Source organism: Pelophylax lessonae (genome assembly GCF_965119305.1).
Source record: "Pelophylax lessonae genome assembly, chromosome: 11".
Classification (NCBI taxonomy): Eukaryota; Metazoa; Chordata; class Amphibia; order Anura; family Ranidae; genus Pelophylax; species Pelophylax lessonae.
In genome coordinates this window covers 167,171,303-167,184,454 of record NC_138778.1, presented here as the reverse complement: position 1 = coordinate 167,184,454, position 13,152 = coordinate 167,171,303, and the positions used below count along the sequence as shown (strand labels likewise).

Here is a 13,152-nt window from a genome sequence, read left to right as displayed (position 1 = left end):
CAGACACATGTGCAAGAAGTGGGATATATGGCAACCTCAGCCTGAACTCCAGCCAGACCACGCCCCCAGGGGACATGGCCTGGCTGGAGTACGGGCTGAGGCTGCCATTCCTCTCACTTCTTGCACATGGGTCGGCTTCATGATGTGCAAGGTAAACTGCAAGCTAATGTTTTTATTTTTTAGCCCCCCACTCTAACAATGGGTTATAGCTCATTTAACTGGAACCACTCCCTCAGCCATAGTCTCTACCCAGCCTGCGTCTAATGCAATGTCTCAAACAGCTCTGCCTCTAGTTCTTCCAAAGGCTGTGGCAGTTATGGCACCTTATTTTAGCATCACAAGCTGGTCGGGCTTTTGCTAGTACTACCTACACTGACTGTGTACTTAACATTCTGACCCTAGTTAGCCTGCCTTGAACTTTGTCTGTTCCTAAAATACTCTCTAGCCTGCTGCCAGTCCTGACCTCTACCTCCACCTGGATTACACTTTATCCTCTGTTGCCTGCCCTCATCTTTGCTTGTCCCTGGATTACACCGATCGTCTGTGGTCTGCGCTGATCTCTACCTGTCCCTGGATTACACTTATGTCTCAATGAAAGGTTATAACATAAAACATTAAAGATAGCAAATAATAAATGTTGGGGTATTCATATAGATTATGTGTCTGGGTGTAGTTGCAGTATCATTATAGCCACTATCTTACTGTTAATCAGGGTTCCCGTTACCCTTGGAAGTGAGATTAAGAATTGTGGAGAAGACAGAATACACATTTCATAAGTAGGATTGTATCTACCCTATCTTTTATTTGATTAAAAAAAATATATATATGGAGTGATTTCCAGTTAAATATTTCCTGCATTTGAGGGGGGACCTTGAGGCTTAGCAGAGGGTTGTTCATATTGGGTTTAAGTGGAAGGGCAGATTTCGATTTGTTGAGGGGTTAGAAAATGGTCTAATTGTCTAACCATATTTCCGCTTTCTGGTGGGTGCCATCTATGGATGGAGAAAGAGGAAAGTTTAAATATCTCTAGATTGGCTTCAGGGTGGGAGTATATTGCCAAACAAGGCTTGTAGTGTGGCTTCAGAGATTGGTTCAGACTTGTTGCAAATATAGTGCTTGTTGCATTTAAATAAAGAATTTACCGTAGGTTTCAAGAAGCAAGAAAATAATGTTTTGAGAGCCAAACACAATTGGCACCATTATAAATGTATCTGTCATACCTGTGTGCCTCAGTATCAAAGCACTAAAGGAACTCCCAGTAAGCAGAGTAAAGGTTCTTTACTGTCGCTTAGGGTGGAAACTAGTGCTGACCTAGAAGACTTCTCCAAAAAAGAGTTACCAGGTACCTAAAGCCCCGTACACACGCACAGATCGTCGTCATACAAACGTCGGCGGACGAAAGATCTGCCGATTGTACGCGTGTTAGTATGGTGCCTCCGACAGCTGTCTGCACACAATCCGCGGACAAGAGTCTTTCTTGCAAACATGAACATTTTTGTCTGCAGGCACCAGAACGGACGATTGTTCGCCTGTCAGTACAGAAATCAGCCGACAGACCGCAGATTTGCAAGACTGGGCATGCTCAGAAAATAAAAAACACAGGGAAAGTTAACCATTACATGACATCACTTCTGCAGTCAGCTGAAGTCTGCGGACAAAATTCTTGTGCTGTCCTTGTGCTGTCTTTGCACTTTTCAACAGACACCGACATCCCGGGGAGAAAAGACGAACATTTGTATGACGACGATCTGTGTGTGTGTACGGGGCTTAACTCTGTTTTTTCTAATCATCTTCCAGGGAAGCATTTGAGAGGATGTAGCAAGCAATACTTACTAGGGAGGGGACAAGGACCACAGCAATTTGCCAATGAATGTCTCATCCTGATTGGACAGGCGGTCGATGTGGTAATGCCTCATGGCGGTATTAAAGCTCATCCATGACACTGCCCTGCAGATCTGCTCCAGTGTTGCCCCTGCCCTCTCTGCGACTGGGAAGGCCCAGGCTCTGGTTGAGTGTGCTTTGACCCCGCTTGGAGGGGCAAGATTTTGTGCTCGATAGGCTGCCTGTATAGCAAGGTTGATCCATCTGGCTATTGTATTTTTCGAGGCTTGTTTCCCCTTGTTGATCTCTGAGTGGAGGATGAATAAAGTGGTAGCCCTTCGCCCAATCATTAGTTCTTTTAAGGCAAGCTATAAGTATTCTAATTACGTCTAGTTTAGCATATGTGTCTCTTTTTTGCTTTTCATTGAAGCCGGAAGAGAGGGGATAACAATATTCTGTGTTCTGTGAAGGGTTGGTAGGAAAGCTGGGTCTGGGGAGAGGACTATTTTATCCAGCTGGATTGAACAGTAGGGTTCCATCATGGATAGCATCTATATTTTGCTTACCCTCCTAGCCGACACTAGGGCCACTAAGAGTACTGACTTTAGCGGAAGATGTTTATCTGAACATTCTTTTAGTGGTTAAAATGGAGAAGAGAGGAACCCTCTAAGAACCGTGGAGAGGTCCCCTTACCGGGACTCTGTTGAGCTTTCTGGGCCTAGATCTTTCTGGGCCTAGATCTTCTTAATGAAAGAAGAAATCTTTTTATATGAATGGGTCTTCTGCCAGTGCGATGTCCAGGAAGCAAGAAAAGGCCGCCACTTGGTTTTTGAGAGTGTTATGAGAGATATTTTTGTCCGCCCCTTCCTGTAGGAAGTCCAAAATTCTGGGATAATTCCTCTGTCAGGGCTTCCTTTGCTTTTATTCCAGGAAACAAACTTCTTCCTCATTTTTTCCATAGATGGCTCTGGTCACAGCTTTTCTGCTAGCCAAAATGGTGATGATTACTCTGTCTGCATCCATCTGCATCCTTCAGCGTAGTGAAGAGGGTTGAGTTACCACTAAAACCCTCTCTTGACTGAGTATGGGACTGGAATGGTCATCTCCAGGGACATTGGACTGCCAACCCACTGGGCCAGAAGGTGATTTTGCAGAGGTCTCGTGTGTAGCTACACCCAGGTAATTGCTGGAATCGAGGACATCATTAGCCCTAGTGCCACCATGACCTGCCTTATGGTCATAGATTTGGCTCTCGTCAGGGATGCTATTGCCTCTGATTTTTTTAGTCTTTTCTTCCTTTCGGATAATTTTGGTCACTCTGGCATCTAGCACATAGCCCAAGTATAGAACCCTCTGATTTGGGACCAATTAAGATTTTTCGGCGGTCACTATCCATCCTAGATCTTGCAAGTAGGAGATGCACATACAGAGATTGGCTGTCAGGCTCCCTGCTGATTCTGCAAATAATAGCAGGTCGTCTATATACAGCACCATGTCTATGCCCTGTTGTCTTAATTTTTTCAGAGCTTCTGCAATTATTTTCGTGAAGATTCTGAGCGCAGGAGAGATGCTGAAAGGCAAGGATGTATACTATGTGCAGGGTGGTTTAGGCCTCAGGACCGCAAATCTTAGGTATCTTTGATGGCTTTGTTTTATTGGCACATCAAGATAGGCGTCTTGCAAGTCTATCATGGCCATAAAGACTCCTGCCGGTAGGATATTCCTGACCGAATAGATGGATTCCATCCTGAACCTCTTGTACTTCATCTTTTTGTTATGCGATTTGAGATTCAGTATGAGTCTTAGTTTGAAAAAACGTGTAAAAAGAAAATCACACCAAATATATTTACACACACATATACATAAAATAGTGTCCATAAGAGCCCATTCACAAGGGCTAAAAAGGAAAAATATATGTGAAAAAAGAAAGTCCAAAGTAAACAAATCATCCATGAGTCACTTGCTCCACCAGTGTCCCCATAAACACAATTCGTAGTGCTTCACCACCACCAGGTGACACTAAGTATTAAGGCCTCTTACCGGATCCTGTGGACCATCTTATAGTATGGTCAAATGCCCGTTTTACATCTTATGAAGGGAAACTCCAAAGCGCCAGACGTGATCAACTCAGGGTTGGTTCATCAGCAGGATGAAAACTAAAAAGCATATATCATATGCCCATAGTGCAACCCATAGAAAACATTTATTCAAACAATAACAAGTGAAACTTGCAAAGGGAATCACACTGAAGCAAATCCTTTGGCAATAGATTTAAACAAATTGCATATAGCAACAAAAACAGATACAATTGCTCTCACAAAAAGCAGCAGGCTGTGTGGCTGCACTGGACTCTCCCCCCGGTCAGCAAGTGTGCATGGGCATGGCTACAACGCTTCATCATCACGCACACTTGATGGGGGCAATAACTGATTTGTTTAGACAGGTAAAGAAGGGGTGCCAGCATACTAAGAGGGGGTGAGCTATCCTTTGATTTCAACCAGTTATAAACCAAGTAGAATTGTTGTGCATTTCAGCAGTTCAGAGTACACACCTATATCTAAATAACAAAGATCGAAGGACATGGTCGATTTGACCATCAGGCACATTTGGCATAACAAAACCTGACCAACTTAAAACAGAGTTGGAAAATCCAAAAGAGATGTCAAAACTTCTATCTGAAAAGTATAAAGATTCTACGAGATGGTAACATCCCTTATTCTCAACAGTCTGCAATACAAATATAATCTTATGGTTTGACATTGCTAGTGTAACACTGTGCACTGTTACTGTAACACAGATTTATATTTGACCACAAGATGGCAGTGTTTAGCATCTCTGCTCATCGTAGTCCCAATACAAGAGTACTGAGACTGCTAAAATTTGTATGCTTTGTCTTCTCAGTGAAGCAGAAACTAAACTACAAACTCCAGAAGCAATCACCTGGGGTAGGAGAAGGTTAAACGCCTGGAGCATGGAGGGGAGTTAGAGAGAGACTTTGCTGGTGTAAGGAGGAGTGTACGAGAGTTGAGTCGAGCAGCATTGGCCTAGACCAGACTGGAGAAGGGCGGAAAGCCGCAACTGACTCTGAGGAGCCGGACATCCTGCAAGAGGCAGATTGGTGGAGACCTGTTCACAGCAGGATCGCGAAAATCAACATATCACAGCTGCATTTTCACAGAACAAGAGCCCCCCCCCGACTGGGCACTCATCGCTTTGCCCTTCACTACACGATGATCAGGTGAGAGGGTTCCTGACCCTCCTAACGCTACTCTAGTTTTTAAATTTTTATTGTCATGCAAGTTCTTACAAGTCCATGCTGAATTTGAGCTAAATGAGGGGGTTGTCAGTTTTACGATATCTATACCAGTTCAATTTGCATCTGCATTTTGACAGCGGACAGGAGCAGATCTGTTATGGCTCTATGGGCAGTTGGATGTAAACTTACTTCTATCCATTTGCATCAGGCTACCTCCAATCCGTCACATTTAGATCTGGGAAAACTGAAAAGGAGGCAGTCCTTTTCCTATTTTTTTTCCAGATCTGGAAAGACTCAGAGGTAAGCAGTTATAAAACAAATACAAGTTCTTTTATATCTGCCTGCCTATAGACCCACGTGGAGCTTCCAGTCAGATGCACCTGAAAAACTGACAGGTGGACCTGATCAAAAGTCTGTCCCCTGCATGCTGCACGCTTGCTCTGTGGAGAATCACTGGTCTCTCTGTAAAGGTTCAACACGTCCCTTTTCTCCCCTCTCCCTACCAAGCTCATTCATGGACTTCTGCAAAGAGATGAAGGATTCTCCACAAAGGGAAAGAGTCCTGCAGTATGGTGGCAGGGGACAGGCTTTTCTACACAAGACACAAGTTGTGACTGATTTATATAGACAACAGATTATAAGACTTTACAAACACGTTGTCTGATGCACCTGGAATGTATTTAGAGGATTTACCTGAAACTTCAGTTGGGCTTTAGCTCCAGACACCACAGGAGGGATTTACTCTTATCAATGCACTGCAAATGTAGCCATGGCAGTTTCAAAACTATCAACAAATTGTAGGAGATGGAAGTACATCTCACTGGCATCTATCCAAACATCAAATATCCCTGATCCACTAAGTATAATAATTTTCTTGGGACACATTTCTGTATTTGTATGTATGCACACCTGTATATGTATTTATTAACTAATAATTATAATAACTAATAATTCATAATAAACACAATATCAATAAAATGTGTATTCCCAGTGATCATCTAGCATATGTTAGTGAAAAATATATAAATCAGTAAATTACCTGATTGGATCCCAGGACAAGTTCAAAATACAACCTGGCCCAAACTCCAATATGTTCAGGAAACAAAGCGAAGACAACATAATGAATTCCAAACAATGGGATGAGGAGTAGAGTTGATTTTGCTAGTCTCCTAAGAAAGAAAATGATCCAAGTATTAAATATAGAAAAACATGTCCATGATACTTTATGATTTTCTGCAACCCAATAGCCTTAAGTATTTTAACAGAACTTCAGCTCCAACTGTCCATCCCTTCTTGCAAATTTTTTTTTTAAACCCATATACATAATTTTCAACTAAAAGATGAGTGGCACTGGAATAGGAAGCAATAGGAGAGGGACAGCTTAGGAAACAAGTATTATAGCTTTCTAGCTACTTTTTTTTATCTCAACAGATGCAAGGTAGCATATTTCAATATATATACACCACTATGCAAAAGTTTCAGGCAGGTTTGAAAAAATTCTGTAAATCAAGAATGCTTTAAAAAATATAAGTGTTAATAGTTTATATTTATCAAATAACAAAATGGAAAGTAAATGAGCAGAGGAGGAATCCAAATAAATTTTTGGTGTGACCACCTTTTGCCTACTTGCACACAGTTTTTCAAGGAACTCTGCAGATTGATTGTTTCAAACATCTTGGAGAACTAACCACAGATCTTCTGTGGCTGTAGGCTGCCTCAAATCCTTGTGTCTCTTCATGTAATCCCAGGCAGACTATGTTGAGATCAGGGAGGCATTTGATTGGCCCCAAATTTATTCTGCGACAGGACAACGACCCCAAACATACAGCCAATGTCATTTAAAAATATCTTCAGTGTAAAGGACAGGGAGTCCTGGAAGTGATGGTTTAAAGGCAGGGGTAAAGGAAGCTAACTGTGCTGAACGAGAGCCTCAGGATACCTGAGTACCTGTCATCTGAGTACCCGAGTACCTGTCATTGGAGTACCCGAGTACCTATCTGCAGCCCAGAGTACCCGAGTACCTATCTGCAGACCATCAGAATAGTCGAGTACCTGTCTCGAGCCTAGAGTACCCGAGTACCTGTCTCCAGCCCAGAGTGACCAAGTACCTCTCTGCAGCCCATCAGAGTACCCGAGTACATGTCATCAGGGTACCCATGTACCTGTCACCAGCCTATCAGAGTATCCAAGCACCTATCTGCAGACCATCAGAGTATCCGAGGACCTGTCTCCAGCCCAGAGTGCCCGAGTACCTATAGGCAGCCCATCAGATTACCCGAGTACCTGTCTCTAGCCCATCAGAGTACCCAAGTACCTCTCTGCAACCCATCAGAGTACCAAGTACCTATTATCAAGGTACCGGAGTACCTGTCTCCAGCCCTTCAGAGTACCTGAATACCTATCTGCAGCCCATCAGAGTACCTTATTACCTGTCTCCAGCCCATCAGGGTACCCAAGTACATATCTTCAGCCCAATAGGGTACCCGAGTGCCTGTCTCCAGCCCATCAAAGTACCTGAGTACCTGTCTCCCGCCCATCAGTGTACCCGAATACCTCTCTGCAGCCATCATAGTACCTGAGTACCTCTCTGTAGCCCATCAGATTACCCGAGTACCTATCTGCAGCCCAGAGTACCCGAGTACCTATCTGCAGACCATCAGAGTACCCGAGTACCTGTCTCCAGCCCAGAGTGCCCGAGTACCTGTCTCAAGCCCAGAGTGTCCAAGTACCTATCTGCAACCCATCACATTACCTGAGTACCTGTCTCTAGCCCATCAGAGTACCCAAGTACCTCTCTGCAGCCTATCAGAGTACCCGAGTGCCTTTCTGAAGCCGATCAGTGTACCCAAGTGCCTTTCTGCAGCTCATCAGAGTACCTGAGTACCTATCTACAGCCCTTGCCTCATAGACTATGTGTTAGGGTGTTTGCTTTCCAAAATAGTTGGTGTTTCCATTGTCCTGGTGCTCCAGGGCATTCAAAAGTGTGATAGGTTGTAATGAAATTAGATGTGTAATTTATGCTCCTAGAACGCCTGTAGGTGCTACTTGGATGTTGGGCCTCTGTATGTGGCCAGGCTGTGTAAATGTCTCACACATGTGGTATTGCCATACTCAGGAGAAGTAGCAGAATGTATTTTGGGGTGTAATTTTCGCTATGTACATGCTATGTGTTAGAAATATCCTATAAATTGACAACTTTGTGAAAAAAAAAATTGGTTTTCATTTTCTTTCCACATTTTCCAAAAACTTGTGGAAAAAAATGAAATGTTCAAAAGACTCATTATGCCTTATAGAATATATGTTGGGGTGTTTTCTTTCCAAAATGGGGTCATTTGTGGGTAATTCCATTGTCCTGGTGCTCCAGAGCCTTCAAAATTGTGTTTGGTCGTTAGGAAATTATATGTGTAATTTATGCTCCTAGAACAACTGACGGTGCTCCTTGAATGTTGGGCCTCTGTATGTGGCCAGGCTGAGTAAAAGTCTCACACATGGGGTATTTCCATACTCAGGAGGAGTAGCAGAATGTATTTTGAGGTGTAATTGCAAGTATGCATATACAGTGTGTGAGAAATACCTTGTTATTATGACAATTTTGTGTTTAAAAGAATAAAAAATGTATTTGTTCACTTTCCCAAGAATTGTAGGAAAAAATTACAACTTCAAAAGACTCACCGTGTCTCTTACTAAATACCCTGGAATTTCTGCTTTCCAAAAAGGGGTAATTTGGGGAGTATTTGTACTGTCCTGACATTTCAGGGCCTCATGAAATGAGATAGGCCATCGGTACATCAGGTGTGATAAATTTATGATTGGCACCATAGCTTGTAGACTTTATAACTTTCACACAGACTAAATAATATCCACTAATTTGGGTTATTTTTACCAAAGATATGTAGCAGTATACATTTTGGCCCAAATTTATGAAAAAAAAGTTACTTATTTGCAAAATTTTATAATAGAAACTAAAACAATTTTTTTTTTCTAAATTTTCACTCTTTTTTCACTTATATTGCAAAAAAATAGAAACCCCAGTGGTGATTAAATACCACCAAAAGAAAGCTCTATTTGTGTGAAAAAAATGATAAAAAATGTGATTGGGTACATTGTTGCATGACTGAGTAATTATCATTCAAAGTGTGAGCGTGCTGAAAGCTGAAAATTGGTCTGGGAAGGAAGGGGGTGAATGTGCCCGGTATCGAAGCAGTTAAGGATTTTCAAGGACTGGATACTCTCTTTATTATCTGGGTCCACTTCCCTGGACCTGTATAGCACCCTGCTGGAAAGAACCTTGGTCAGAACAAACACTGAGCAGGGTTCCCTTATGCAGGGTCCAGAGCTGTAAGGCTGTATTACAGGCAAACCTCGAAGATTCTTCTCCTTATTCAGCAAGACTCAGGTACTATCCATTTTAGCTGACAGTTCTCCTTGAATCGATCTGATTGGTGTCTATGATTCTTAGCAGAATATTTCAGGTACTCTAAGTATGCTTCAACAGCACATGTAGCACATCAGTGACCACCACCTTACAGACGCTGTCAAAAAATTTAGGTTTTTACAGTGTAAGAGGGGTTTATATAGGGGAGGACTTCCTGTTTGATTTATCTATTTGATCTGCCAGTGTCCATTCACCTATAGGTGGCTCATAACCCAGATAGTTAAGTATATAGCCTGTTCTGTGTCCCGTGATTTACGATACAGAAAAGTGCATTTTGACCATACACTTTCCAAAGAGGTCATGGTCATCTGGTGAGTGTACAAGTGTGGTGGTGATGCACGGTCGAGGATAAGAAACACAGAAGAGAATACAGTATCTCACAAAAGTAAGGACACCCCTGACATTTTTGTAAATATTTTATTATATCTTTTCATGTGACAACACTGAATAAATGACATTTTGCTACAATGTAAAAGTAGTGAGTGTACAACTTGTATAACAGTGTAAATTTGCTGTCTTCTCAAAATAACTCACACAGCCATTAATGTCTAAGCCGCTGGCAACAAAAGTGAGTACACCCCTAAGTGAAAATATCCAAATTGGGCCCAATTAGCCATTTTCCCTCCCTGGTGTCATGTGACTCGTTAGTGTTACAAGGTCTCGAGTGTGAATGGGGAGCAGGTGTGTTAAATGTGGTGTTATCGCTCTCACTCTCTCATACTGGTCACTGGAAGTTCAACATGGCACCTCATTGCAAAAAACTTTCTGAGGTTCTGAAAAAAAGAATTGTTGCTCTACATAAAGATGGCCTAGGTTATAAGAAGATTGCCAAGACCCTGAAACTGAGCTGCAGCACGGTGGCCAAGACCTTAAAACAGTTTAACAGGACAGGTTCCACTCAGAACAGGCCTCGTAATGGTCGCCCAAGGAAGTTGAGTACACATGATCAGTGTCACATCCAGAGGTTGTCTTTGGGAAATAAACGTATGAGTGCTGCCAGCATTGCTGCAGAGGTTGAAGGGGTGGGGGTCAACTTGTCAGTGCTCAGACCAAACGCCGCACACTGCATCAAATTGGTCTGCATGGCTGTCGTCCCAGAAGGAAGCCGTTTATAAGAACGATGCACAAGAAAGCCCGCAAACCAGTTGTTGAAGACAAGAAGACTAAGGACATTGATTACTGGAACCATGTCCTGTAGTCTGATGAGACCAAGATAAACTTATATGGTTTAGATGGTCTCAAGCGTGTGTGGCGACAACCAGGTGAGGAGTACAAAGAAAAGTGTGTCTTGCCTACAGTCAAGCATGATGGAGGGAGTGTCATGGTCTGGGACTGCATGAGTGCTGCTGGCACTTGGGAGCTACAGTTCATTGAGGGACCATGAATGCCAACGTTTACTGTGACTTACTGAAGCAGAGCATGATCCCCTCCCTTCAGAGACTGGGTGGCAGGGCAGTATACCAACATAACGACCCGAAACACACCTCCAAGACGACCACTGCCTTGTTAAAGAAGCTGAGCGTAAAGGTGATGGATTGGTCAAGGATGTCTCCAGACCTAAACCCTATTGAGCATCGGTGTGGCATCTTCAAACAAGGTCTCTAACATCCACCAGCTCAGTGATGTCGTCATGGAGGAGTGGAAGAGGACTCCAGTGGCAACCTGTAAAGCTCTGGTGAACTTCATGCCCAAGAGGTTTAAGGCAGTGCTGGAAAATAATGGTGGCCACAAAAAATATAGACACTTTGGGCCCAATTTGGACATTTTGACTTAGAGGTGTACTCACTTTTGTTGCCAACGGTTTAGACATTAATGGCTGTGTGTTGAGGTATTTTGAAGGGACAGCAAATTTACACTGTTATACAAGCTGTACACTCACTACTTTACATTGTAGCAAAGTGTCATTTCTTCAGTGTTGTCACATGAAAAGATATAATAAAATATTTACAAAAATGTGAGGGGTGTACTCACTTTTGTGAGATACTGTATGTATACAATGTTTTGGCACTATGAGCACAGAGCACTTTGAAAAGGGACATCACTGGTTGATTAACAGAGGAACAGCATTGGAAAGCAATTGGACACGTTGTATATATGGACTATTATGTTAGAGTTCACTAATGAGATAGGAAATTTGATTTTTGTATTTTTTTTTAAATTATTGAAATTATTCATGCCCTTTATGTAAACTATCTATTTATATGTTTCACACGGTTGATTAATAGTAGATAATAGCATAACATGATAATTGAGTGCTGTGCACTGAGGTTTAATAAAGATAATGAAAACCTGTCTCTCTTTTACTGTGTTTAATATGACTAAACCAAACTGGTTTAACCACGCTTTTAGGAGCCATGCCCAGTTTTTTCTTATCATTAAAATGAGTCTCTAATTTTATTGAGCTTGCTATTTAGGAATACCTCCCAATTTTTTGAGAAAGTAAGAGGCACACTTTGAGCACAAAGTATGTAGGCAAAGGACCCCCAGTTATCTAGGCCATTGGGGAATATTATATTAAAAAATTATTGGCTAAATCCAAAATAACAATTTATTAATGCAGTGGATAGATGAAGAGTTCAGACTTGGCTCATACTATTGGGTTGGGGCAACACACATTACTTGCTCTGATGTGATGCAGTACCTACCATGCATTCTAAAAGGCACTTCAACGCACCTCACCAACACACGTGCATTGCAGTGGTGCAGTGCCCTTCCAGAAATAGTGCAAGTCTAGTTTCTAGGACCAACGCGCATTGCCAGCCCATTCATTTAAGAGGGTTGATCAACACAAGGCATGTTAACACAAGTAATAAAAAACCCAGAGAAAAACTCCCCAGTGGAATAGTGTAAACCTATCTTTAGTGTAGCATAACAATGTTGGTGTTTTTTTTTTTTTTTTTAGAGGTCTATACATTAAAGCAAAAGATGGACAAATGAGGAAGGAGGAGAGAAAGAGGTATTTTGTTTTAAAAGATGGGCTACCCTTCCAAATTAGAGACAGTTGGGGGCTATAATTTAGGTGACATTTGCAACCCCAAGTAGAGTTGCCAACTTTTGGTTTACACAAAACCTAATGGACAGATGGTAATGCATGAAGTGCATCATGGCAAAAGATGGTTTTACCTCTGTAGGCACAGTCAAACAAACTCTGGTAAATAACATGAAACTTTCTGTTCCTGCTAGCTGGGTCAGAATACCCATCTGTAGGACTGTGATATATAAAAGGGTAATTTCCAGGAATTAGACACAATACTGAGCCACAAGAGCTTATACACACATAGGAGCTGCTGTTGCTGCTGTATTTCACCCAGACCAGAAACAGACTATTAGACAAATATTCCTATGTTCTATAGTTTAAATGTAGATGCCCATAGCTTCTTGAGTGTATATCCGAATCCTTGTATAGCCAGGTGCTGGCCTACAGAAACATGGAGCAGTTTTACTTTCACTTTCTACTGCTATGCTGGATATTGTGTTGTCATCATCAGTCAGCAGGGGGAGAAGTATAGCCAAGAAAGCCTATGTTCTATGCAGAGTACTGAGGATCGTGGGAATTGAAGTCCAGAACATCAACTATAGAATGCCACTCATGGACCCTGACCCTACAGTTCCCAGAGGACACTGAGGCAAAGGAGTGGTG

The 13,152-nt window shown here is 42.2% G+C and overlaps 1 protein-coding gene across 1 annotated transcript in view; it reads right to left on the bottom strand.

Moving 5' to 3' along the window:
* Nucleotides 1–13,152, bottom strand: part of LOC309567195 (vasoactive intestinal polypeptide receptor-like) — a 137,648-nt gene that overhangs the window by 8,387 nt on the left and 116,109 nt on the right. The window contains exon 11 of the mRNA XM_082272562.1: nt 6,117–6,246. Within this exon, the coding sequence (XP_082128688.1) occupies nt 6,117–6,246 (130 nt within the window). The remainder of the gene's footprint in view (nt 1–6,116; nt 6,247–13,152) is intronic.